Genomic DNA, 27,766 nt, shown 5'->3' on the forward strand with positions numbered 1-27,766 from the left:
AAATTCAAAATGGTTACAAGAGACAAAGGACGGTGCATGTTGATGAAATCCCGACATAAGAAAACATAACAATTACAAACACGTACACACCTAACGACAGACCATCAAAATATATGGAGCGAAAACTGACGGAATGGAGGGAGAAATAGACAGTACGGCAGTGGTGGTGACCTGAACCCCCCACTCTCACTGGTGGATAAACAACAGACCGAAGAGGAGTCCGGGAAAGAGGACGCAACCCAAGCCGCCAGCCAGACGCAACAGACACACAGAGCCCGCCCAGCCACGAGCGCACATGTTCTCCTCACGCGCACACGGCCGTCTTCCAGGACAGACCGTGTGTCAGAGCGCGTGGTGAATCTCAGTAGGTTTTAAAAGATGTGTCTTCTGTGACCGCAACAGGATGGAGTTAGGAGTCCATAAGAAGGAAAACGGGAACATTCACAAATTTGTGGAAATTAAGTAATAACACTCTTAAATCAATTGATCAAAGAAGAAATCACAAGAAAATTAGAAAATACTTAGGAACAAGTGAAGATGAAAACACAACAAAACAAAACTTAGGGAAGACAGTGGAGGTGATGCTGAAGTTAGGGGAGATGTACAGCTACAAACACACTTAAAACAGAGAAGATTTCAAATCAGGAACCGAAGTTTACTACCTAATGGACTAGGAGGAGAAGAGCAGACTACACCCAAAGCCATCAGAAGGAAGGAAATAATAAAGGTGAGAGCGTACATAAACAAAACAGACAATGGAAAAACAACAGGGAAAATCCATGAAACCAAAAGCTGCCTCTTTGACAAGACCAACAAAGTTGACAAACCTCTAGCTATACATGGACTGAGAGACAAAGAGAGAAGTCTCAGATTGCCAAAACCAGAAACGAAGCAGGAACATTATTACCGATTCTACAGAAATAAGAAGGATGGTAAGAAAGTATTGTGGACAGTCGTCCACCAACAAATCAGATCCCTTTAGATGAAACGGACAAATTCCTGGAAACACAGAACCTGCTGAGACTAAGTCACAGGGACACAGGAAGTCTGAATAGACCTACGGCTGGTATGGAGACTGAATCACTAATCAAAAATCTCCCAGCAGAGGAAAGCCCAGGACCTGTCGGCTTCGCAGGTGAATTCTGTCAAATATTTAAAGAAGAATTAACACCAGTCCTTCCCGAACTTTTCCAAAAAAATTTGGAACACTTTCCAACTCATCCTACGAGGCCAGAATTACCCTGTTACCAAAGCCAGACAGGAACACTGTGAGAAAACTACAGACCAACATCCCTTACGAACATTGATGCAAAATCCTCAACAAAATACAAGCAAACAGAATTCAGCAATATATGGAAAGGACTTCACACCAGGACCAAGTGGGATTTATTCCTGGGACGGGAGGAGGGTCAACATGTGAAAATTGATCAGTGTGATACGTCACCTCAACAGAGTGGAGGGGGTAACCACGTGATCATCTCAGCTGATGTAGACAAGGCATTTGACGAGAGTCCTTGATAAAAACACTCAGAAAACTAGGAATAGAAGTAAACTGTCCCACATCATTGGAGCCATATATCAAAACCCACAGGAAGCATCCTGCTCATGGTGAGAGTTAAAGCTTTTCCTCTAAGATCAGGAATAAGGTAGGGATGCCTGCTTTTACCGCTTCCGTTCAACACGGTCCCGGGAGCTCCGGTCAGAGCAGTTAGGCAAGAAAAAAGCCGTCATCCACACTGGGAAGGCAGAAGTGAAGTCATCTGTCGTATAATTTTCTATGTGTGAGTCCCAAAGATGACACACGCGCACAACGTTCAGGACTAAGTATGACTGCAGCAAACGGGCGGGACGCAGAGTCAACACGCAAAAATCAGCTGCGTTTCTGCACGTGAACAATGGACGATCTGAAAGGAAATCACAGAAGCAGTTTCATTTACAGTAGCATCAAAGGGAAGAACGTGCCTGGGAATTACCTCAGCCCCGGCAGTGAAGCACTCACACGGTGAAGGCTACGAAGGGTGCGGCGAGAGGATTCAAGAAGACAAGTGAGGGGGCGCCTGGGTGGCTCAGTCGGTCGAGCGTCCGACTTCGGCTCAGGTCATGATCTCACGGTTCGTGAGTTCAAGCCCAGTGTCGGGCTCTGTGCTGACAGCTCGGAGCCTGGAGCCTGCTTCGGGTTCTGTGTCTCCCTCTCTCTGCCCCTTCCCTGCTCATGCTCTGTCTCTCAAAGATGAATAAACATTAAAAAAAAAAAAAGCCTCACCATGCAGACGAGGCCCCACAGCGGCAGTGTGGGGCCCAGAATCCAGAACCCAGAGGCGCCCGTCCCAGCGGCCCTGGGAGATTCATGTGCGTGTGGGGTGTGTGCTGTGCCGAGTCAATCCTACACCTGGCATGCAGGTCGCTCTGAGCCATGCAACCTTGTTTCTAGTGAATTATTGGGAGAAAAATGGCTGGCTGAGAGGAAGGGGGACCCAAGAGAACAAAAGATTTAAGAGACGTGATCAAGTACGATGTGTGGATCCTGTTCAGAGAGATCAACGGCAAAGAGACCCTCCCAATCGGGGGAACGGACTATGATCTGGGTGTTGGATGGCAGGAAGGACTCGTATTTTGTTAGGTCATCACAACTGTGCTCACAACAGCGTGGTGCTTTATGGCTTGTTTTTCAGTCTTTACAGGTCAGAGGTGCATCGAAGTCCTGATGGGTAAAAATGACGTCTGGTCAGGAATGTGCTTTAAAATAGTCCAGGAAATGGGGCACCCAGGTGGCTCAGTCGGTTAAGCATCCAACTCTCGACTTTGGCTCGGGTCATGATCTCACAGTGCGTGGGCTTGAGCCCCGCATCGGGCTCTGCGCCCCTGCGATGCCATGTGGAGCCTGCCTGGGAGTCTCCCTCTCTCTCTGTTCCTCCCCCACTTGTGCTGTCTCTCTGTCAAAATAAATAGATAAGCTTAAAAAGAAAAAGTTCAGGGACGACTGGGTGGCTCAGTCGGTTAGGTGTCTGACTTCGGCTCAGGTCACGATCTCGCGGTTTGTGAGTTCAGGCCCGCATCGGGCTCTGTGCCGACAGCTCGGAGCCTGGAGCCTGCTTCGGGTTCTGTGTCTCCCTCTCTCTGCCCCTCCCCCGCACACACTCGTTATTGTTATTTTTTTAACTTCTTTTCTTTAAAAAAATTTTTTAAATGTTTATTTATTTTTGAAAGAGAGAGAGAGAGAGACAGAGCGTGAGCAGGGCAGGGGCGGAGAGAGAGGGAGACACAGAAATGGAAGCAGGCTCCAGCATCTGAACTGTCAGCACAGCCCCCGACGCGGGGCTTGAACTCATGAACCGTGAGATCACGACCTGAGCCGAAGTCGGCTGCTTAACCGACTGAGCCACCCAGGCACCCAACTTTTTTTCTTTTAATATTTACTTATTTTTAAGACAGACAGACAGAGTGCGAGCAGGGGAGGGGCAGAGAGAGAGGGAGACACAGAATCCGAAGAAGGCTCCAGGCTCCGAGCTGTCGGCACAGAGCCCGATGCGGGGCTCGAACCCACGAACCGCGAGGTCGTGACCTGAGCCGAAGTCAGACGTCTAACCGACCGAGCCACCGAGGTACCCCTGTTTTTTTTCAAAGAGGGTGTACAAAACCCGTGAAACCCCCGTCAGCTCTGTGGGCCAGTTACCTGTCCCCCCACGGTGTCAAATTGCCGGTGTCCATAGCGGCTCCGAGCTCTCTGAGCTCCGCAGAGTGTCACCACTGGGGGGAGCTGGGTGACGGGGACAGATTTTATTTCAAAATAAAAGGTTTAAGAAGAAATCCTTGTTTACCAGAGCTGGAAGGACCTGAGGGGCCACATGGGGTGATCGCAGCTCAGACTCACAGCCAGGCCTCAGTTAAACCGGGCTCTCACCTCCTCCTCGTCCACACGCACCGCCCCTCCCCTGCACCCCTGCCCTCGGTTCTCACCCCCTGGCACAAAGCTCACATCCCCCTCCCCCGCGGGACAACCAGGGACCAGGGACAGGACCGCGAGGGCGGGGCTGTTGCCGGTGGTGCTTCAGGGTTTCGACCGTGCTGGTCCCTTGGCCCTGCGTTGTCTTTCGTCCCCTCGTCACATTTCAAAGTCCTTAAAAAGAGATCAGAAGGAGTTGTGAGGCCACCGTGCCTGGAAAGGCCCCAGGTTCAGACATCATTTTATCTTGTTCCCTGGGAATTGCTGCCGTCACCCGCCCCAGGGCAGCCGCCACATGTTACTTCTCACGGAAATCAATTGACAGGACTGTCCAATGGAAGACGAGCGCCCACTGAGCAGCGCACTTGTGATCGAGCCGTTTCAAGGAGAGCGCTACCCAGAGATGCCGACGTTAACGTTTATTTTCGGTTTGTGCTTTTCACTCTCGGCGGCTTTTTATTTCCACGCGGGGGAACGAGAGGAGAAGTGCATAATAGAAGACATTCCCAGTGACACCCTGCTGACAGGTGGGTAGTTCCACTCAGCGTGTCGCCTTACGGGACCGTGCTGGTTTCTTGGTGCTGAGCTGTCTGGCGGGGAGTAGCCCGCTGTGTGGTTTCCTCTCGAGAGAGTGTATCGAGGTTGACGAACCTGACCCGAAAGTAGCCTTGGGAGTGAACCGCATAATCCATAGACCGGGAAACAAAGACATAGCACCACAGAATCCAAGCCTGATTGGTCTTTCCGGTCGTCGGGTTTCGTGAAGGAAAAGAATTTCTGGTCCCATTAATCATGCTAATCGTGGCCGAATTCTCAAAGGTAAGCGATGTCTCCGGCTTGGTGCAGCGAAATAGCAGGAAACAGCACACGTTAATATGTCTCTGAGCCTCAGGCCCCGGAGGCTCACGGTGTCCCGCGGGGAGTGGTGCTGGAGGGGGGGCAGGGGTACGCAGATCTGAGACGCTTTCCAAGCAAAGCGTCCATAAAGCCGGCCACGGGCACGGAGATTTCTGCACGTTCCCCGCACCGCCTCCAAGCTGTCTCCGTTCAGCTGAGCTGCCCTGGCCTGCTGAGAAAGAAACAGGTGCCCAGGGCCGCAGAATCGCATGGTAAATACAGTACCTCCAACGTTCAGGTAAGATTGGCATCAGGTTCCCTGATTTTCACGCCAAAAGGGAGAACACAGCAGAATCTCCGTAAGTGCAGATCACGATTCCCGTCTCACGCTGAATAGTGTCAAATGCTCCTCTCCACTCACCCCCTGATGGGGGAGCCCCCGCTGCTGTGGCAACTCCGAGGAGTGGCGTTTGGGACCGTGCGGCGTGAGCAGGGCCGCCCAGATCCAAGGCCGTGTGCCCTTGGCCAAGCTACGGAAGCTGTCTGCTCCCTCTGTCAAAGGGGATAAAAATAATAATGTCACCTGTTTCTTCCTGTGATGGCGACTGAATTAATATTTGTAGCGCTCTTAGAATGCAGCCAGGCACACAGAACACACGGTGCCTGCGCAGGCCCCCGACCCCGGCTCGCCTCCCAGGGGACACGTGACTCGGGTGCCGAGCTCCGTGGCCGGCGGCCATTTTCCTAGTAATCTGTGAATTTCAACCTGCAATGAAGGGGGCAGAGGAGGAGTAAGAGGGACGGGAGCAGCCCGCCCACCCTGCCTGCTACCTTGCGGCCCACCAGCTGGATGGACGTGTCCCGGGCACACCCGTGGCGGGAGCCGGAGAATCACCTGACCCGCCGGAGGGGTCCGAGGCGGGAAGGCGAATGCAGCCAGAGGGTGGTGTATACGTGGAGGTCTCGTGCCGGCCCCCCGGAGGCCTGAGTCAGGAGCCTCTTTGGCTCCCCGTCCAAACTGTCCTGCTCTGGTCCTTTCCAATTCTGACTGCCCCTCGCCCTGCCTCCCCAAGCCTCCATCTGTGTTCTGCCTCCTCTGTGGTCTTCCTAGCCATCGCCCCCGTGCAGTTATTTAGGGCCAGAGCTCAGCCACCTACAGTCTAACTACAGGGAAACTGTGGAAATGCGTCGGGACACATGTTTTTAAATATTTTTAAAAAGAGGATATGGCCTTGAGGAGCCTGGCTGGCTCAGTTGGTAGAGTGTGCGAATCTTGATCTTGGGGTCGTGAGTTCATGCCCCACGTGGGGGGTGTAGATTACTTAAATAAATCAAAAAATTAAAAAAATGTTAAATGCCACCAATTATAAAACACCATTATTAAAAAAGAGAGAGGGGCGCCTGGGTGGCTCGTCGGTTAAGCGTCAGACTTCGGCTCAGGTCACGATCTCACAGTTTGTGGGTTCGAGCCCCGCGTCGGGCTCTGTGCTGACAGCTCAGAGCCTGGAGCCTGCTTTGGATTCTGTGTCTCCCTCTCTCTCTGCCCCTCCTCCACTCACACTCTGTGTCTCGCTCTCAAAAAATAAATAAAACATTAAAAGAGAGAGAGAGAGAGAATGTAGTCCTTAAGTCCCATAATATGCTAATGGAGAAAAAAATACTTGATTAATCCCCCACCTAAAAAAAGGCAAGAAGGAAAGGATGAGGAACAAGGAACAAATAGGATAAATGGAAAACAATTAGCAACATAGTAGGCATAAACCCAACTACATTTTACATTACATTAAGTGCAAATGGACAAAACTCTCCACCTAAAAGACAAAGGTCATCAGGCTGGATTTAAAAACAAAACAACTATATACTGTTCCCAAATGAAACACTTTAATTTTTTTCTTTTTTTTTTAAAGTTTATGTATTTATTTTGAGACAGAGAGAGAGAGCCAGCATGAAAAGGGCAGAGAGAGAGGGAGAGAGAGAGAATCCCAAGCAGGCTCCACACTGTCAGGGTAAGCCCGATACGGGGCTCTAACTCACAAACTGTGAGATCATGACCTAAGCTGAAATCAAGAGTCAGACGCTCAACCGACTGAGCCACGCAGGCTCCCCCAAAATGAAATACTTTAAGTATAAGGAGAGCTTGAAAGTAAAAGAATGGAAAAAAGACATATATGTAAGTATGAACCAAAAGAAAGTGCAAAGTAGACTTTAAGAAACCAAGTATTACTGGAATCAAAGAGACATACAAATCAACAATATTGGGTTTGATAACAGAAAGATATTTTGCAGGTTTCCTACTTGACTGTTCTGAGTTTCTTCTAAAAGAATTTTGAGCATGATGAGCCATCAGTTAAGTCTCTATTCTTGTCATTGTTTTTCCTTTATTTAAAAAAAAATTTCCTTTAACTATGATTGTATGTGTAATCATCAGCCCATTACTTTGATGTGCCAAATAATGTAATAGCATATCCCGAAATACAATTCCTAAACATTTCATTAAAAATTCCTTTTTTTGGGGAGCACCTGGGTGGCTCAGTCAGTGGAGCATCTGACTTCTGCCCAGGTCACGATCCTGTGCTTCATGGGTTCGAGCCCCGCATCGGGCTCTATGCTGACAGCTCAGAGCCTGGAGCCTGCTTCGGATTCTGTGTCTCCCTCTCTCTCTGCCCCTCCCCCACTCTGCCTCTCTGTCTCCCCAAAATAAATAAACATTAAAAAAAATTTTTAATTCCTTTTTATGGGGCACCCGGGTGGCTCAGTCAGTTAAGCATATGACTCTTGATTTTGGCTCAGGTCAGGATCTCGGTTTGTGAGATCGAGCCCTGCATTGGGCTCATGCTGTCAGTGCAGAGCCTGCTTGGGTCTCTCCCTCTCTCTCTGCCCCTCTTCCCTGCTCGTGCGTGCGCTCTCTCTCTCTCAAAATAAAGAAATAAACTTCCAAAAATCCCTTTTATGAGGAAATCTCATCGCACCCTCTGTGTTTCCTTGTTCCTTGTGTGTTGCAGCCCCTATATGTACAGCCAGGACCTTGGCTCAGGTCACCTGCTTACAGCGTGAATCCCTCGCTGACCGCTGTGGGCCGGGTTCTCTGGGTTCCGGGTGCCTGTGCTGCCTGAGCCACAAAACGACTCTGTTTCCACTGCCTGCCTCACTGAACTGCTACCTAGTCTCCAGTGTCCGCGAAGTGAGTCCCTGACGCTCACTCAGGGCGTCCATGGTTGTGAGTGCACGTGCCAAACGCTGCTTGGTTAAGAGGTGCCAACCCAGAATGTGCTTATATTCATTTTTAGGCGACCATTAAAATGAAAACAAACATGTTAAGGCTTTCCAGGGTCTGTGGGGCTCTGAGGCCACGTCTGAGATCCCCGGTCCAGGAGAGCACACACCAGTGACGTCTCCTTCTGTCTTCACCTCTGAGGTACGATGGGATCCAACGAAACACGCCCATCTAGAAAGCCTGAGAGAGACGACCTCGGGGCCGGTCATCCAAATCCACCCGAAGGAGTGTTTTTGCTTGTCGGGACTACAAATAAATAGCCTGCGGTGGGTCTGAGGAATCGACCTTCCCCGGGTGGAGGCAGCTCGGGGCGCCTCTTAAGGCAGAGCCCGGCCTCTGGTGTCAAAGAGGTATGCTTTGCAACCACCTTCGTGGCCCAATAGCTTGGTGACTTGGAGCTCTGTGTCCTTATCTGTAAACCAGAGCTCACACCTGCCCCGGAGCAGCGAAGCACCTGGCGTGGCCCGTGACCAGACGCAGGTGTTCACCAGTGTTAGCCCCACCCTTCCGGGCTCTGGCTCCGACCTTATCAACTTGGCCTCCCGGGCTCTGTCCTAAACTACCAGAACAGATGCGGCCCTGACTCTGGGTCCACATCCCCCCGCCCGGCCCCCCGCCCCCGAAAGGAAGGACACTGCCTGAGAAGCAGAGGAGAGGGAGGGAGCTCTGGCAGAGGCAGGGGCTGGGGGGGGAGGGGAAGCTGTGTGTCACCGCTGCTGACCTGATGAGTTTTACTTGCTGGTCCTTGGAGACATTTTTCAAACAAGGCTGTTAGTCCCTCGTGAAAAGCAGGCCCTGAGAGGGAGAGAGATGCGCCTTGGAGCACAGTGATCATAGTGTGGGAGACCGTTCTTTTTTCTTTTCTTTTTTTAAGAGAGACGGGGATGGGCTGAGAGAGGGAGAGAGAAAATCTGAAGCAGGCTCCAGGCTCCACACCGTCAGCACAGAGCGTGACATGGGGCTCGAATCCACAAACCGTGAGATCATGACCTGGGCTGAAATTAAGAGTCAGACACTCAACCGACAGAGCCAGCCAGGCGCCCCAGAGACTGTTCCCTAAAAAGAAAACAATTAGAATTCAGAACCAATAGAAATTTTGCTCCTGGTCGCTCCCGTTCAAAAGGTCCCTAGATGGGGCATCTGGCTGGCTGAGGTCCTGGTCTCATAGTTTGTGAGACGGAGCCCCCCTGCGGGCTTGCACTGACCGTGCAGGGCCCGCTTGCGATTCTCCTCTCTCTCTGCCCCTCCCCTGCTTGGGCACACTCGTATTCTCTCTCTAAAAAAAAGGTCCCTGGATAGGATTCAGTTTGCCCAAATACCCAGGGTTTTTGCATTTTCTTCGGGGCGTTAGAGGTGGGACACAGGACAAGCGACCAAGTTCCGCGAGTGCTTTTGTTCGCCCTCCCCTGGGGCAGCTGCGTTCGCATTTTCGTGGAGGCCGCGCCCACCGCAGGGCTGGGTCAGGTCAGGTCCCCCCCCCCCCGAAGCTGACCCGAGCCGGGAGAGGGGGGTGAGGGGGCCGGAGGGGCCCCAACATGTGGTCCACGTACGTGGCGCCTGCGAGTCAGGGCAGCTGTCCCCCCTCCCCCCCACCGGCGAGGACCCGCGCTTCCGGCCCCAGATGTCACTAATGCCACCTGAGACCGTGCCGCAAGCCCTTTGCGAGCCCGCCGCCGGTTTGGGAGAAACGTCTGTGCTTCCAGTCACTTCTCCGTAGTGAAAACACGCCGATTCCCGAGGATAAACGTGGAGGAGGAGGTGTCCACCACCTGGCAAACCGCCGTGGACGACGGGCTCACGTTGGCGGGACAGAGAAGCGAGCGAGAGCCCAGCAGACACTTCGTGACAGGGGAGACCCAAAGAGCCGGCAAGTGGCGGACAGGCGCTCGCCCAGCTCGTCGGTGGGAAACACAGAGCAAAGCCCAGCGAGATGCCACCACCCCCAGCAAGCGGCCGAGTGTTCACGTGTCCGGCAGGCGCAGGGCCTCACACACGGGGCACGAGCTTCGCCACCGCCGAGGCCACGGGACGCTCCCCACAGGGCTGCACACCCGTGTCCACGTGCCGCCAAACTTACGCGGCGCCGCTCGTGAGGGCCCCAAGCCGGACCCTGCTCACGTGCCCGCCGACAGACAGGTGCCACGTGGCCGCTTCGCGGGGCAGCAACGCCGGACGGTCCGTCCTGCCCACGACGGCGCAGACGGACCCGCTGACGCGTGTGGACACCAGAGCGCGTCCGCAGCCCGTGCGTCTGTACCAGTCAGAATGCGGCCGCCCTTAGGAGTTAGGTAGTGAGCGGGGGCGTTTGGGAAGCGGACGGTTTCTGACCAGGGTGATGCAGGTGTGAGCTGCCCGCTGACGGTGTGCGTGTCACGAGGACCTCCGTCGGCCGCACCCACCTCACCGCGCTCCCCCTACATGGAGTCTGCATGCGGCTGACCGGTGTGTAGGGAAACAGTCCTCGGGGAACCCGGAACGTTCTGGAAGACATCGCTCCGTGTTCAAAGCTACTCCTGAGGGCGCTGGCTCTCTGTGCCAGGTCGCACCAGGGGTCGACCAGACGACCGGGCCTCTGACCACCGCGCCGCGGGGCCTCCCGTGCTTCCATTCTTCCGCTCATGCTCAGCACTGACAAACAACACTGGGCCTTTCTTCAGCTCTCTGTGTAGACTTCACTTTAGGTAACAGCAGAATAGTTAGGTCTACCGGAAGACGGTCACATAACTGGGTGGGAAAATCAGGTCACAGGTAGTATCTACAGGTTGCCTTCACTTCTTACAAAATATGCAACACACATTTACAGCAGAGAGACCAGAAGGGCAATACTGATCACCAAAACCTTCTCGAGGGGACTTTTGCTTTTTAAACTTCCTACAGTGAATGCACCTGACTAGTCTCGTACCAATCCAATGGCCCTCGGTCGCAGCCGAGGAAGACTCACGGTCTGGGGTGGAAGGCACAGCCACATCAGGGGTCACAGGGCGGGGCCGAGTGCCTGGACAGGGTGTGCACGGGTCCCCGGGGGACTGGAGAGCTGCGTGTACACGGCCCGGGAAGGGACTCTGCCTGCCGGGCACCCAGCGGCTCCCAACCAGGGCTCCCTGGAGGGAACACCCTGGAAGGGCGCCTAGGAAGCGAGGTCGGCCGGGAGCTCTGTGTGAACCACACCTGAGCTTTAACACGCACGCACATGCACACGCACGTACACACGCCACACTTGCCACGCACACACGTGCACACACACCACACGCGCGCACACAGAGACCAAGGCCGCGGAGTGAGTGGTGTGGTTTGAAGCGAGGGGGCCAAGGCCCTCGATTTGGAACTCAAGCTGAGTTTTCATCCTGGCTTGGCCTGTTATCATCTGGATGGTTTCAGATGAGCCATTCGCCTCTTCAGCCTCAGGCTCCGTACCTGTGCAAGTGCGTGTCATTACCAACACTGCAGGGTCGGAGGGTTCAGCGGGAGGCGAGAGAAGTCAGTGCCCACGAAGCCCAATAACAACGGCAGAAATAAGTCATCAAGTGCTTACACAGCGCTCACGCGGGCTAAATTCTGCACCGAGCAACTTGCAAATGCCAACTCAACTCCTCACCCCCTTCGGGATACACCCGTTATTATGCGGTTTCGCTCAAGGGTAGACTGAGGCATAGAGCGGGGCAGTGCCCTGCCCGTGTCCCAGCTCCTAGCCAGGACTCCCCGCCGCTCAATCGACGTGCGGTGAGAAGCGTGACGGGGCAGCCTGTCCCCGTCCACACTTGTGCCTTTGTCCCATGTTCCATCTCGCGGTGGTGACCTCCCTCCACCTCCGCCGGCCCCTGAACAATGCTTCTCCACTGCCATCTGGTGGCATCCCAGGGGCATGACACCTCCCGCCTGCCTTCCTCCCACCTTGGGGGCCGCAGATAGAGGCGAAGCGACGAAAACCACTCCCACTCATTCGGACAACTCAGGCGGCCGCCAGGATCACTGGCGTCGTGACGCTGAGCCCCACTGGTACTCATTCGTTCAAAATCTTCATTGAACGTGTCACAGAACCTCATGGAGCCTCTACCATAGAGCCGAACACTGCTCTCGGCTAATGGCCGGGCCCAAGAGGCCCACGCAAGACGAACACAGCATGTTCCCCGAGTTCTAGCACCTTACAGAACGTACGCCTGACCGCTAGACCAGTTGGCAGGCTGACCGGAATGGCCCAGTATGGGCAAGGGTAGGAATGGCAACAGGAGCAAACTCCCAGAGAAAGTGGGGGGGGGGGCTTGACTAAGCGGGGACACCCCAACCGCTCCAAGACACAGGCAGCAAGGGTGAGTTCCGGAGGGGTTAAGACACTTGGTGGCGGCCAGACGGAGACGCTGACTATTCCCATCGAGGAGGCGGGGGCGGGCGTGCCGGAGGCGGGCCGGGCGGAAGATGAGGCTCATCTCACAGAATGGGAAGCTCGTGAAACAGATTTCCAGGTGGTCACACATTTGGAAAGTGATCCGTCTGCCTGGCCGTGTGCCCCCCCCCGCCCCCGCCCCCCCAAGAACACTCAGCTGCTTCCGCAGAGGTGCCTGCCTGATCGGGCTCTGGGCTTTCTTGCTCCAGTTGGTGAAAGTTCCGTAAGTTCTTGAAGAGAAGGGCCTACCGTGCCCTTGCCGGGGGGCGTGCACTGGGTGTCCGGCGGGTCCTTCCAGCTTCCACCTCCTTGCAGGTTTCTCTCCATTACTGACCAGCGTGGTCCAACTCCAGCAGTGCCTGTGTGGTCTCCTTTCGGCTGTTTTCCTTCGTGGGCTCTCACACTCCGCTTATGCCTTAAGGGTGACGTCTTCTTAGTGACTTGACCCCTTCTCATTATGTAATGTCCCTCTTTGCCCGTGGTAATTTTCATTGCTCTGAAGTCCACTTTACTGGATACTTACAGAGCCACCCACGCTCTTTTATTAACATCAGAATGATTTACCCTTTTTATCCGTTTACCTTTAACCTACATACAGCGTTACATCAAAGTGATTTCCTCCTACGCTGCGTACTAGTTGGGTCATTAGAGAAAACCTATTCTGCCAATCTTGGTCTAATCTGTTTAGACCATCTATCTCTAACGTAATTATTACATGCAATGTATACTGTCTGGATTCCGGTCTGCTATTTTACTGTTTTCTGTTTGCTCCCTTTGCTTTTTGTTCCTGTTTTCCATTTGCTACCTTTCTGCGGGTCACTTCAGTGTTTTATAATAACCCGTTTTTGCTTTATCTATAGTATTTTTCACTATACCTCTTTGTACAGTTTTAGTAGTGTTTGCTCTAGGGATTGCAATGCACATACTTATCACAGTCCATGAGGATCGATATTTTGCATTTTTTCAAGAGGAACGTACAAACCTTATGACCATGGAAGTGCCTTTGCCCTCCCCACCCTTTATAATATAGTTGTCTTAAATGTAACCTCTACATACTTTGAGAATCACATCAGACAATATTATGTATACTGTTTGCTTTCAACTGTCAAACAATTTTAAAAATAGAGAATGCTCTGTCATCATTTCCCTACTCTGTCATTCTCTCTTCCCTCCTGGTGTTCCAAATTTCCTTATTATTCTCTTTCTGTTTGAAGAACTTCCTTTAGCGAGTTTTTTTTTTTTAACTTTTTAATGTATATTTATTTTGAGAGAGAGAAAGAGACAGAGAGCAAACAGAGGAAAGGCAGAGAGAGAGGGAGACCCAGAATCTGAAGCAGGCTCCGGGCTCTGAGCTGTCAGCACAGAGCCCAATGCGGGGCTCAAACCCACGAACTGTGAGATCATGACCTGAGCCGAAGTTGGACGCTTAACCGACTGAACCACCCAGGCGCCCCTAGAAATTATTTTAAGGCAGGTTTTCTGGTGAAAAATTCTCTTAGTTTTCCTTGACCTAAGAATATTTCGCCTTCATTCTGAAGGGTATTTCCGCTGGATATAGAGTGTGGTTTGACAATTGTTTTCTTTCAACGCTTGAAAATGTGCTACTTCCTTCCGGCCTCCATGTTTCTGATGTGAAGTATACTGTCATTCAAACTGTTGTTCCGTTATCAGTCATGCATGGTTTCTATTTTCCATATATATTTTTGTCTTGTGAAAATGAGTAAAAGGAAGCCTCATTTAGAATGGAGTCGGGTGGCCCCAGGGCAGCTCTCAGCCCTACCACTCCTGGTCAATTGCAGACCCAACAGGAACCGACGCACCTTGCGGGTGGATTTCACTGTAGCTACTACTCGCCCAGCCCATCAGGAGGAAGGAAGGTTTCCTCCTCCCCCAGCAACAGTTCCAGCCAATGAGAGACTCCGCAGCCCAACCAATGAGAGACTGCCAGGGGTCAGCCAATGAAAAGCACTACACTGCCAGCTCCCATTTTCCTCCAATGGACTTTCTGTTTACAACAGCCCTCCTACCCCCTTTCCTCTAGGAGAGAGCGTCCTCTGCTTTGTTCTCCCACTGCGCCTTTTGCCGCGTTGATTCTGTCATGCGCCCCGCGGAACCTCATAGGCAGATGAAAAGATCCGTCTGTGCATCTCACGCCTCCCTGCAGCCCTCAGACAGGGTGGGCATCTCCCCAGGACCCCACCCCAGCCCTCGCGTGAGGCATCCAGCGAGGAGGGGTGCAGCTTCCTTCATGGGACTCATCTGGGGCAGGGCAGGTGTACCCAAAGGGGCTCCATCCTGCAGGCCCGTCCAGATCCTCTGGCTAAAGAAACCAGGTTTTTCTTGAGCAAGCTTTCTCTTTCCCCTCTCTCTCTTTCCCTCCCTTTGAGTTTGGTCTGCAGTTGCAGATTGCTATAGCACCCAGGCCAGGGCAGGCCAGCTGGAGGACACTCGCTGCTGAGTTGCGCTTTGAGTCTTGAGGCTCTCAACCAGGCACCTTTCTCCTACCTTTCGGAGTCTTCTGATTGTTGTTTTACACATTTTGCCCAACGTTTTTGGTTGTCATTAGCAGAAGGAATAGGGTGGAATGGGCTTACTCCATCTTTTCTAGAATCATCAGTGATCCTTAACAACTTTTTTTTAATGTTGATTTATTTTTTTTTAATTTTTTTTTCAACGTTTATTTATTTTTGGGACAGAGAGAGACAGAGCATGAACGGGGGAGGGGCAGAGAGAGAGGGAGACACAGAATCGGAAACAGGCTCCAGGCTCCGAGCCATCAGCCCAGAGCCCGACGCGGGGCTCGAACTCCCGGACCGCGAGATCGTGACCTGGCTGAAGTCGGACGCTTAACCGACTGCGCCACCCAGGCGCCCCAATGTTGATTTATTTTTGAGAGAGAGAGAAAGAGAGACAAAGCATGAGCAGGGAGGGGCAGAGAGAGAGGGAGACAGATTCCGAAGCAGGCTCCAGGCTCTGAGCTGTCCGCACAGAGCCTGATGCAGGGCTCGAACCCATGGACCATGAGATCATGACCTGAGCTGAAGTCAGCTGCTTAGCTGACTGAGCCACCCAGGCGTCCCCATCAATGATACTTTTAAAAAGATCTCCTGGAGATGGGCCCTTGAATCAGCATACAATGTGCATTTGGTACAGTTTTTTAAATGTCTGGAGGGACAAAGGACCAGTACGGTTAAAAGGCGCCTAGGACCAAGTGCAGGCAGGGCTTGAGACTTTGCTGTGGACCTTCCCGTGCCAGGAGGTGGTCTCTTCCGGTGTTCCCCCCAGAGTGCCCCACTTTGCAGGGGCTGCTCCCTACGGTCGGCGTTCCCGTCAGGCGACGTGCCCGTCGGGGACCTGTCTCCTCGCCATCCAGGGAGGCCATGTGGCCCTGCGCCTGTAGTTCTGGGCTTTGGAATCACACTACCTTGACTCTAATTCTGCCTCTACAACTCACTAGCTGTACGACTTTCTGTCTTGGAGATTCAGTTTCCAACTTGTAGGCTAGGGGACAGTATGCAGAATCCACCACTCACACCTGGTCCAAGTCACCCCGATTCCCTGCTTCCACTCGGGATCCTTCAGTCTTTTCTCCACATGACAAATATTTTAATTTTTTTTAATGTTTATTTTTGAGAGAGACAGAGTGTGAGCAGGGGAGGGGCAGAGAGAGAGGCAGGCACAGAGTCTGAAGCAGGCTCCAGGCTCCGAGCTGTCAGCACACAGCCCGACGCGGGACTCGGACCCACGAATCGGGAGATCATGACCTGAGCCGAAGTCGGACGCTTAACCGACTGAGCCACCCAGGCGCCCCCACGCGACAAATAGTTTAAAGTGAAAGCCACTTGATTTCACGCCTCCAGATAACTACTTCCCCGATCCCAACAACGGATGTGCAGGCTCTCTGTGATCCTGCCCCTGCCATACTCTCAACCTCATCTCCTAGCGTTCTCTGCCTGCCGTCCTCACCCCAGCAGCCCTGCTGTTCCTTGGTACCCCAGGCATGCTCCCACCCCAGGACCTCTGCATACACTCCTGCAAGGAACAGTCTTTCCCCCAGATGGAGGCAGCATCGTGTGGCAGTAGGGGAGAGACACTGCATGGCCTGGGTTTCAGTCCTGACTCTGCCACTTGCTAGGTGTGTGGCCTTAGGCAAATTACTTTTTGTTTTGGTTTCATCATATGTAAACTTGTCATAAAAATAGTATCGCCTGTTGTCATGAAAATTCAGACTACATGTGTAAATTCTCTAGAATGCTTGGCAAATACTTAGAACTGAATGTGATGTAGAGACAGAAACATGTTTATAAGGATACTCAGTACGAAATTATATACATCGTTTACTCCCCTAATCTTTTGGTTCTTCACTCAAACTTCAGGGGGCACCCCAACTGCCCTGTCGAATTCTCCAAGTCCCCTATCCCTGTCACCTGCTTTTTCTTACAGCGTCCTTGTATATTGTATACTTATTTCCCTGTTGTCTGTTTCTCTCTGTACGAGAGCTCCGTGGAAACAAAGATAGTGTCTATTTTGTTCACGTCTGTCCTCACTCCCGGAACGGTGCTGTCACTGGGGAAGGGGCTCATTGTATAGTTATCAGTTGACTTGGTGAAGGAATAGAAATGCCTCCTCGAAGCACATTTCAAGAATCGATGGGGCGGCACATTAAGTGCTCAGCACAGTGCCTGGCACACACAAGGACTATTAGCTATTTTTCAATGTTTTTCAATAAACGTGAACTCCTTTCATTGGCATTGTACCTGGCAAGGGCTGAAGGGGAAAGGTAAGCCATACGACGCTTTCGTGCCCCAAAGGAGAAAGTGGGAGGCTCTCTCAGGGACGCAGACCCGAGCGGGAGCCTTGACAGCAGGGGAAGGAAGGACTCGACAGGACACGCCTAGGCCTCAGCAAAGGAATTGTGCTGGGTGACAGACACAGCTACTGGGACTCGAGGCAGAAATTTGTCACGGCTCTTTATTTTTTCAACAGCCCTCGCGGCTCTGAGACTTAGGAGGGACTTAGCTTATCCCCTTTTTCCGAGGGAGCTGAGTGCAGAGCGGTGAAGTCACGTGTGAACACGAGCCCACGCCTTCCTCTCTCCTCCGGGGCCTTCCCGCTCGGCCACGGGACCTAATCACCAGGACCTCAGCTCTTTACGCTAACGGTGTTTTCTATTCAGATCAACTGAAAAGAAAATTCATTTATCAGTTAACGTCACGTAAATATCTCTCACCCCTATCTTGCAATGACCATCTCGCGTTTGTGAAACAGGGACTTTCAGGATCCAGCAATGGGACACACGCAGACACGACTTCCTGGAGTCGGCTCCGGGTCTGGGAATGTTTGTGACTGTTACAACCTACAATGATGAGGTAAAGCATTCTTTGGTGTCTTGTCACTAAAAGTTTCCATTTGCGAGAAACTCTCATGCCATGTATCCCCGCAAACTTGGAACGCGTCCGCGTAGGCACCCATCAACCAGAGTTTACAGTTTTTCACGTGTACAGCCCCGAAGAGAGGCGATGCACAAAGACGTGGCGAGTGCCGCCTCCGGGGAGCCTGTAGTCTGGCTGAAGGGCAGAGACCTTAACGCAAAACATTTAAAAATAATAGAAATGCTAGGCCTCGTGCGCATCATCTTGAGGTCTGCCGGTCGTGCTGGGAAGATGGGACCCCCAGGGCCGAGGCGTCCCTGCGGTTTTGTCAGGACCACAGCCTCACCCACGCAGGAGGGCCACAGAGGCGCCTCCGGCCTCCTCCCTGGCAGGCACTTTCTCTAGTTACGTGGCAGCCTCTGGTCTGTTTGGTCCCCTTGGGGTTAAGGGGAGTAGAAAAGGCACCATGGTCGAGTGGGAAGGATGCGAATTTTGGAGTCAGAGCCAAGTTCAAGTATAGACCGTCAAGCTGAATCTTCAGCAGGTTGACTGCTCCAATCCTGTCTTGTCGTCTGTACGTTGGATGTAACGGAGACCTCCAGTCCCCACCACACCAGCTCAAGACACTCTGACTTGCTCGGTCCACGAATTCAAACGCAGTTGCAAGAACTACTTCCCTTTGGACGTGGAGCTGCCCTGGGATGTGCTCGTGGTGGAGCAAAGCCTCACAGAGCAGAACAGGCATTTCCTCTGGGGGGGAGAGGACAGAAAGTTCCTGTTCTCATTACACTGGATGGTTGCCTGGTCCCAGCGCAGGAGATATTTTGACATCCCTGCTCCTGTGGAGACTCCACTCCAGCTGGACTGTTGGCACACTTGAACCTGGCCTGGTACAGCACCTTCTCCTGGTGCGCCTGGCACCGGCCTAATGGTGGTTCTGCCGGGGTCACTTTCCTGACTCCTGTCTGCATAGCTACCTCCCCTCCCTACCCTTATGCTGAGACCCAATTCTTCTTTGTCCTTTTATGAACTATCTGGAAATGTCTCTATGGCTTATTAAATGCGGAAGTGAAATTTTAGTTGAGCTAAAAACTGTCACAGAAATCCCAATTACTGTTTCTAAGACCGAGAAGATTCATTCTTCAAAAGCATAGTTGCCTGAAACAATACCCCCTTCTAAAATTTTTAAATTTTATTTATTTTGAGAGAGACAGTGTGAGTGGGGAGGGGCAGATAGAGGGAGAGAGAGAATCCCAAGCAGGCTCCACACTGTCAGCACAGAGCCCAACTTGGGGCTTGAACCCACAAACCACAAGGTCATGACCTGAGCAGAAACTGAGAGTCAGTGACTTAACTGACTGAGCCACCCAAGCACCCCCTGAAACAATACATCCTTCTAGAAGGGATGAAAAATATTTTCATTCATTCTGCATTTGACAAATATTTATCATGGTCCTAATACATACCCCGCCCTCTTCTTGGCCTAAAAGAGACCAAGTTCTCACCCCATAGGCCTGATTTTCAAGAAAACTCTATTTGAAGGAAGAAGAAACAGCCCTAGTTTCAACATTTCTTACAAGACCCCCTTTTAAGGTCCTTATCAGCACCTTCACAAAGCTTCTGACCATTGTTACCTGATCAGTGTGTCTAGGAGCACAGGGCACTCTAAGTTGCCCCCCTTGGTCATCTCCCTGTTCCTACGGCGTGTGATTGACAGCCCAAGGGAATAACACGGCTGGTAGGGTAGGCAGTAACAACATCTGTGTCCCATACAAACACATGCATTTTGTATCCCATTGTCCATTATTTCCCTAACAGTCGGTGATGTTGAGCATCTTTTCATGCGCTTTTTGGACTTTTTTTCTTTTAGCACTTTGAGTTTATCAATCCACTGCCTTCTGGTCTCCAAAGTTTCTGATGAGAAGTCTGCTGATAATCTTTTTTTTTTTTTTTTTTTTTTAAGTCTGCTGATAATCTTCTTGAAGATCCCTTCAATGACCATTATGCAGATCCCTGATCTTGGGGGGACAAGGTCATTCGGCCACGCTGGCTTCCTTCCACACGCTACGTGCAAGCTGTTCTAGCAACACACGCACAGCTGCCTGCCATGTGGCTGGGCTGCAGATGCGGATGAGGGCGCGCACGGGGATGGGATGGGTAGCTACTACTGTGCTAAGAGCTGACACTGACCAAAATTAACCACAGTCCACCACCCAAGGCTTCCCCTGGAAGCTGCAAGCTTTCCATAGACTCCATAGTTCCAAAATAGTTACATCAGGCAGATTCCAACAGTGTGATTGTTGTCTAGATGGCAAGACAGACTCCTGGTGCTGCCTACTCCACCATCTTCCCACAATCCTCTTCTGGTTCAAAGTATTTTGAAATTTCTTTTAGGATTTCTTCCTTGCCCCACGTGTTAATTTAAAATGTGCTTAATCTCTAAATGTGTGTTTAATTTCTGAATATTTTAGCATCTTCCAACTGTCTTTGTCACTGATTTCTACTTTAACTCCATTGTGTTTTGAGGGTAGACTTTGTATGGTTTCTATTATCATTATTATTTATTGAAACGTAGTTGATGATCTCTACTATTTTAAATGGATTCAGGTGTGTTTTGTGGCCCAGAATGTGGGCTGTCTTGGTGAGTGTGGCCTTGAGAATTTGCATATTCTGCAGTTGGTGGATGAAGTCGGCTACAGACATCCGTTAGGTGCCGTTGACTGATGGTGCTGTTGAGTTCAACGATGTCCTTCCTGACCTGCTGCTGGATCTGCCCGCTCCTGACAGAGGGGTGGGTGTCAGAGCCTCCCGACTACGGGCGGGTTCTCCTCTTCCTCCTGCCGTCCTGTCGGTTTTTGTCTTGCGTAGCTGGGCGCTGTGTTGTTAGGTGCTCACCCTTTAAGGATTGTTTTGTCTTCTTGGATAATTGACCTCTTTGTCATTATGTAAAGCTCTGTTATGTAATTATCCCCGATAACCTTCCTTGATCTGAAGTCTGCTGTATCCAAATATGAGTACTCCAGCTTTTTTGTAAGGTTAGCTTAAAGTTAGCATATACATCTTTCTCCATCCCTTAACTTTTTTAAAACGTTATTTATTTTGAGAGAGAGAGACAGAGAGAACAAGTGGGGGAAGGGGCGGAGAGAGATGGAGAGAGAATCCCAAGCAGGCTCCACACCATCGCCACACAGCCGGATATGGGACTCAGACTCACAAACCATGAGATCAAGACCTGAGCTGAAACCAAGAGTCGGACACTTAACTGACTGAGCCACCCAGGTGCCCCCTCCATCCTGTAACTTAATCTACCTGTGTCTTTATATTTAAAGCAGGTTTCTCATACACAACATACAGTTTTGGTTTTGATCCACTCTGACAATCCCTGTCTTGGAACTGGTACATGTAGACCACTGACATTCAAAGTGATTACTGGTATCACTGGACGAACGTCCACCATGTTTGTTCCCATTTCCTATTCACTGCCCTGTTCTTTGTTCCTATTTTTGTCTCCCACTTTTTCTATCTTTTGTGGGTTTTATTTGAGAGAAAGAGAGAGAGAACACAGGGCAGAGGGACAGAGGGGGAGAGAGAGAATCTCAAGCAGGCTCCTCGCTCAGCATAGAGACCTCCATGGGGCTCTATCCCAGGTCCTGGGATCATGACCTGAGCGGAAATCAAGAGTCAGATGCTCAAGTGACTGAACTACCCAGGAGCTCCCATCTTTCACGACTTTGAGTATTTTATGTGATTCCATTTTGTCTCTTTTCTTAGCATATCAATTATACTTTTTGAACTTTTTTTTTTAAATGGTTGCCCTAGAATTTGCAATATATATTTGCAGCCAACACAAGTCCACTTTCAAGTACCACCATACCTCTTCACGGGGGGTGCACATGCCTTAGAGTAATCAAGCATTCCGGATTCCTCCCTCCTGTCCCTTTCCGTCATGCCGTCCTCCATTTCACTTACACGTGAACTATAACCAAATGCATTGTTGTCATTATTTGAACAAACTAGTATCTATTAGATCAGTTAAGGAAAATAAGTTTTTACTTTACCTTAACTTAGCCCTTCTCTGATGTCTTCCTTTATGGAGATCTGAGTTTCTGAACCATATCATTTTCCTTCTCCTTTGAGAACTTACCAATTCTTGCAAGGTAGGTCTAGCAATGACAAACTCCCTCAGATTTTCTTTGAGGAAATCTTTATTTCTACTTCACTGTTGAAAGGGAATTGTGCAGGATACAGAATTCTAGGCTGGTGGGTTTCTTCGCTCAATACGTTAAACATTTCATTCCATGCTTTTCTTGCTTGTGTGGTTTCTGGAGACGTCGGATGTAACTCTTACCTTTGCTCCTTTACAGTGAAGGTGTTTTTCTCCTCTGGCTTCAAGATATTTTTGTCATTGATATCGGCAGTTTTATGATATGCCTGGGTGTAGGGTCTTTCTCTGGTTTGGTTTGTTTGGCATTGATCCTGTTTGGTGTTCTCCGAGCTTTCTGGCTCTGTGGCTTGGTGTCCGACACTAACCAGGGGGAAATTCTGTCATTATTGTTTTAGGGATTTCTTCCATTTCCTCCTCTTTCTTCTCCTTCCAGTATGGCCATTACGTGAATGTTACACCTTTAACAATCGTCCCACAGTTCTGGGATATTATGTTCCATTTTTTTTTCAGTCTTTTTTCTCTTTGCTTTTTCAGTTTTAGAAATTCCCATGGACATATCCTTATGCTGGGAGATTCTTTCCTCAGCTGTGTCCAGTCTAATAAGGCCATCAAAAGCATCCTTACTTTCTGTTACAGCATCTAAAAAGTTTCTTAGAACTTCCACCTCTCTGCTTACATTACCCTTTTGTTCTTGGCATACTGCCTGCTCCCTCTGTGAGAGCCCTTTGCATATTAACCACAGTTTTTCCAAATGCCTGGTGTCTACTCATTCCAGTATCCCTGAAATGTCTGAGTCTGGTTCAGATGCCTGCTCTGTCTCTTCAAACTATGTTTTTTGCCATCTAGTAGTAGTCCTTGAAATTTGTGGTTGATGAAAACTGGACATCACGTACCAGGTAAAAGGAACCCAGTACTGGTGCCCACGGTTTCTGCTCTGGTAAGTTGTGATTCTTTGTATTTACTGGTCTCTCCAGTGTTGGGGGCAGTGGTTTACCCTGTGACCTCAATTCTCTGACAGATCTAAAAAGAACTGCTTTTCTTTTTGTTCATCTTTTTACTTGTTAGGACAGAGTGGCAACTTCCAAGCTCCTTGATGACAGACTAGAACTCCTACACCTGTTCTTATAAAATGGCAAACAATATAGAAATTAGCTAAACAGTAAGTCAAATTTGCCCAACAAAAATAACCAACTAACAGGTCGGTGTGTATTCTTCTAAGAATACAGTCTTCTTCTAAGCTTCTGGAAACATACATACATGCGTTTTGCAAATGCTCTTTTTAAAAAATATATTGTCAAATTGGCTTACATACAGCACCCAGTGCTCATCCCATCAAGTGCCCTCCTCCGTGCCGATCACCCACTTTCCCCCTTCCCCTTCCCTCACCCACCATCAACCCTCAGTTTGTTCTCTGTAGTTAAGAGTCTCTTATGGTTTGCTTCCCTCCCTCTCTGTTTGTAACTATTTTTTCCCCTTCCCTTCCCCCATGGTCTTCTGTTAAGTTTCTCAGGATCCACATATGAGTGAAAACATATGGTATGTCTTTCTCTGACTTATTTCACTGAGCATAATATCCTCCAGTTCCATCCACGTTGCCGCAAATGGCAGGATTCCATTCTTTCTCATTGCCAAGTAGTATTCCATTGTGTATATAAACCGCATCTTCTTTATCCATTTGTCAGTTTATGTACATTTATGCTCCTTCCATAATTTGGCTATTGTTGAAAGTGCTGCTATAAACATTGGGGTACAAGTGCCCCTATGCATCAGCACTCCTATATCCTTGGGTAAATTCCTAGCAGTACTATTGCTGGGTCATAGGGTAGTTCTATTTTTAATTTTTTGAGGAACCTCCACACTGTTTTCCAGAGTGGCTGCACCAGTTTGCATTCCTACCAACAGTACAAGAAGGTTCCCATTTCTCCATGTCCTCACTCACATCTATAGTCTCCTGATTCATTCATTTTAGTCACTCTGACCAGTGTGAGGTGGTATCTCAGTGTGGCTTTGACTTGTATTTCCCTGATGATGAGTGATGTTGAGCATTGTTTCATGTGTCTGTTGGCCATCTGGATGTCTTCTCTGGAAAGGTGTCTATTCATGTCTTCTGCCCATTTCTTCACTGGATTATTTGTTTTTCGGTGTGGAGTTTGGTGAGTTCTTTATGGATTTTGGATACTAGTCCGATATGTCATTTGCAAATATCTTTTCCCATTCCATCGGTTGCCTTTTAGGTTTGTTGATTGTTTCCTTTGCAGTGCAGAAGTTTTTATCTTCATGAGGTCCCAATAGTTCACTTTTGCTTTTAATTTCCTTGCCTTTGGAGATGTGTCAAATAAGAAATTGCTGTGGCTGAGGTCAGAGAGGTTGTTGCCTGTTTTCTTCTCTGGGGTTTTGATGGTTTCCTGTCTCACATTCAGGTCTTTCATCCATTTTGAGTTTATTTCTGTGTACGTTGTAAGAAAGTGGTCAAGTTTCATTCTCCTACATGTTGCTGTCCAGTTCTCCCAGTACCATTTGCTAAAGAGACTTTTCTCCATTGGATACTCTTGCCTGTTTTGTCAAAGATTAGTTGGCCATACATTTGTGGGTCCATTGCTGGGTTCTCATATTCTATTCCGTTGGTCTGTGTGTCTTTGTGCCAATACCATACTGTCTTGATGATTACAGCTTACAAATGCTTTTTTAATTAATTTACTGATTTTGACAGAGAAAGAGTGAGATAGAGTGCGAGTCGGGGAGGGGCAGAGAGAGAGGGAGACAGGGAATCTCAGGCAGGCTCCGTGCTGTCAGCACAGAGCCTGATGCGGGGCTTTAACCAACGAACCGTGAGATCATAACCTGAGCCAAAATCAAGATTTGGACACTTAACTGACTGAGCCACCCAGGGGCCCCCACAAATGATTTTTTAAATAAAAAATAGGATCCTATACAAACTGCTCTACCACAGGATATCATGGACACCTTTAGTACAGGTACGGGTATAGTACTCTCTTTTTTGGCCATGAAATATGCCTTTATTTGGCTTTGTCTGAATTTAATCAATCCCCTACTAAAAAGTATTAAAGTAATTTTAAGAAAGCAAGGTTACCATTGCAAATAACACAACACTGAATATCCTTTTACATATAATTTTTTCCACTTGTTCATTTCCATAGAATAAGTTTCCATAGGTAAAACCACTGAGTTGATGGTTATATACATTTTAAGTTTTAATACATATTGCTGACCTGCTCTACAAAATGGCTGTTCAACTTACATTCCCAAATCAGTGTTTAGAGACAGTATTTCTCAATACTATCCCCGGATACTTTTATTTAAATCTTGGACAATCGGATAGCGAATAAGAGATATCTTACTGTGTGTTTGTGTGTGTTGTTTTTCCCAACAAGGCTAAATAATTTTCACATTCATCAACCACTTCATTTCTTCTTTAGGAATAGCACAATTTTTGCTACACGATAGAGGGGAGATTTATTTTTAAGAAGGGAAAGTAGAGAATAATAAACTTAAACTATGGATATCCTCAATCCTAGGTGTTATTGTCCAAGTTATATGGCCCACAAGGAACATTCTATTTTACTTCACATTCACCTGGCGAACACATCATTTGCTTGGAATCTAACTCTACAAGGCTTGTGTCATTTGGAGGGAGTAAGCTGGTGAGTACATGCCTCCCGTGTCCGTGCTGATGAACAGGGCGTCAGTGCTACTCAGGCGTGACGCTGGTATGCAGAACCATCACTCCCGACTGGCTAGAGCCTTATGAAAGTCCTGGGACCACATCTCAGTGCAGCAACCACAGAAGGGGCTGCACAGCTTGGAAGGGGTTCAAAGGAGAGGCACGGTGTTGATTAAAGGGCTTGAAAAACAAGAACTGTGAGGGACGGTTAAAAGAACTGTGATCATTCAGGCCTGAAAACAAGCGAAGGCTGGACGGTAAATTAACAACGCAATTGCAATAAATACAACTCTTGCATGGCAGATGGTGACTGGTTATTTTCTAAAGGTGCTGAGTGCAGATGAAGAGAATCTGTATGTTAGCATCAGAAATTAAGCTTCACGTAAAGAAAAATTTCCTGAAAGTCATCAAATTCCCTCGGCACCAAAGGCGTTTGCCTAATGGTAAATCTGACGTTCAGGAGGGTGTGAGTACTCTCTCTGGGTCGTGGGTCACCATCTAATCCGTTAATATCACCAAGAAAGACTACTAAGTACGGCAGGGGATTGAGAGCCAGTGAGAGACTAGAAAGAAGCGGGGCCTGCTCTAGAAGGGGCAGGGGGGTGGGGGTGGAGAGAGCTAGGAGAGGAGTCGGGGGGACGCAAGGCAGACGTGGAGGGGAGCCGTTTTAAGCACGTTTCTTCCTTGTCACTGTTTGTACAGCGGATTCACTTAGAGATCCGAGTTGGACAACACGACCTTGATGCAGCCGCTGCTCAAGCGAAGGACAAAGTTAATGAAGTTAGCTTCAAGCTGGAACGTCTAATTGAGCAAATTGAGCAAATAGTCAAAGAACAAAACTATCAAAGGGTCAGTCTGCCCATTCGACTTACTCTCTCTCTTCCTGCCAGGAAGACAAAGCCCCCAAACTGCAGAGAGAACAGACTGCCTGCTCCCCGTCTCTCTCTCTCCGAGCTAGCACGGTGGGGACACTCAGGGTGAAGGGCAAGAGTGAGCTGTCACTACCTTTTCGCTGTCTGCTGGACGGTGAGCTCCTCTAGGAAGGGGGACTGCGGCCCATCCGCTCTTGGGGTGTGAGCCGACAGAGCGAATAAATAAATGCTCCCCAACATCCCTCACGTACATGGAGAGGCGCGGTGTGCCTGCTCTGCAAATGACAGTTCTGTTCTTGTGACACTGTGTGTTTCCGGGTCACTGTGCTCAGTGGACTCTGCTCACACGTGGGGCCAGATCTGCCCCCTGCTCACCTTGTGTCGTCTCCAGACACCAGTTTCCTTGCCTGGAAAATAAGAGGAGGACAGGCATGCTTGACAGAGTGCCCAGCTTAACGTGAAGCAAGGACGCGGATGATGAAAATCTGTCACTTTGCTCAATGCTGGGAAATAAATGTAAAAGATAATGGATCAAATAGCAGACACTCTACATCAAAATACAAAAACATGCTTTATAAGGTTGATTCTTAGTCCTTGTGTTAAGCTAACAACATGCCCCAGCTTAATCAGATACTGCACTCTGGTATGAGATACTAACCGGGGAAATATTAAACGTCTTCAAAGCATATAGCACCTTCCCCTCAAATTCATACATTAAATACTTTAAGAAACTAAACCTGCCTATTTCTCTTCTACATAGGACCGTGAAGAAAATTTTCGAATGACCAGCGAAGATACAAATAGCAATGTGTTATGGTGGGCTTTTGCACAAACATTAATCTTTATCGCAATTGGAATTTTCCAAATGAAACACCTTAAAGACTTCTTTATAGCTAAGAAACTTGTTTAAGATGTTAACAAAGAAAACTACTTGCTAATTTGCATAATGTTTGGTTAATAAATCAGTATGCATTCATAACCGAGTATTGCCTTTATGATTTCAAAGATTATCAGAGATTGAAATTCATGTTACAGCATTGTAGCAATGATAAAATATTACTTGAACAATGTAGCTTCTGAGTTTGATAGAATAAGCACACCACCCAGTTATTTTAACTTGGTACAGATCAGCACTGTCCAATAGAAAGAAAATGTGAGCTACATATGTAAATTTTAAGTCTTCTGGTTCCCACATTAAAAAAAAAATGGGGTTTTTTTGAAAGGTAAAATTAACCCGTGA

At 49.3% G+C, this 27,766-nt stretch overlaps 1 protein-coding gene across 1 annotated transcript; it reads left to right on the forward strand.

The window, feature by feature from the left end:
• The first annotated feature begins 4,277 nt into the window (after positions 1 to 4,277).
• On the forward strand, positions 4,278 to 27,436 carry LOC124522616 (transmembrane emp24 domain-containing protein 11). The gene is made up of 5 exons (XM_047094158.1): positions 4,278 to 4,470; positions 17,704 to 17,804; positions 25,509 to 25,634; positions 26,357 to 26,503; positions 27,287 to 27,436. The coding sequence occupies exons 1-5, from the start codon at positions 4,278 to 4,280 to the stop codon at positions 27,434 to 27,436; spliced, it is 717 nt and encodes a 238-aa protein (XP_046950114.1).
• Positions 27,437 to 27,766: the final 330 nt, after the last annotated feature.

The sequence above is a fragment of the Lynx rufus genome, unplaced genomic scaffold (assembly GCF_022079265.1).
Source record: "Lynx rufus isolate CCGP_SWC_20201006 ecotype Redwood Valley unplaced genomic scaffold, mLynRuf1.p SCAF_38, whole genome shotgun sequence".
NCBI lineage: Eukaryota > Metazoa > Chordata > Mammalia > Carnivora > Felidae > Lynx > Lynx rufus.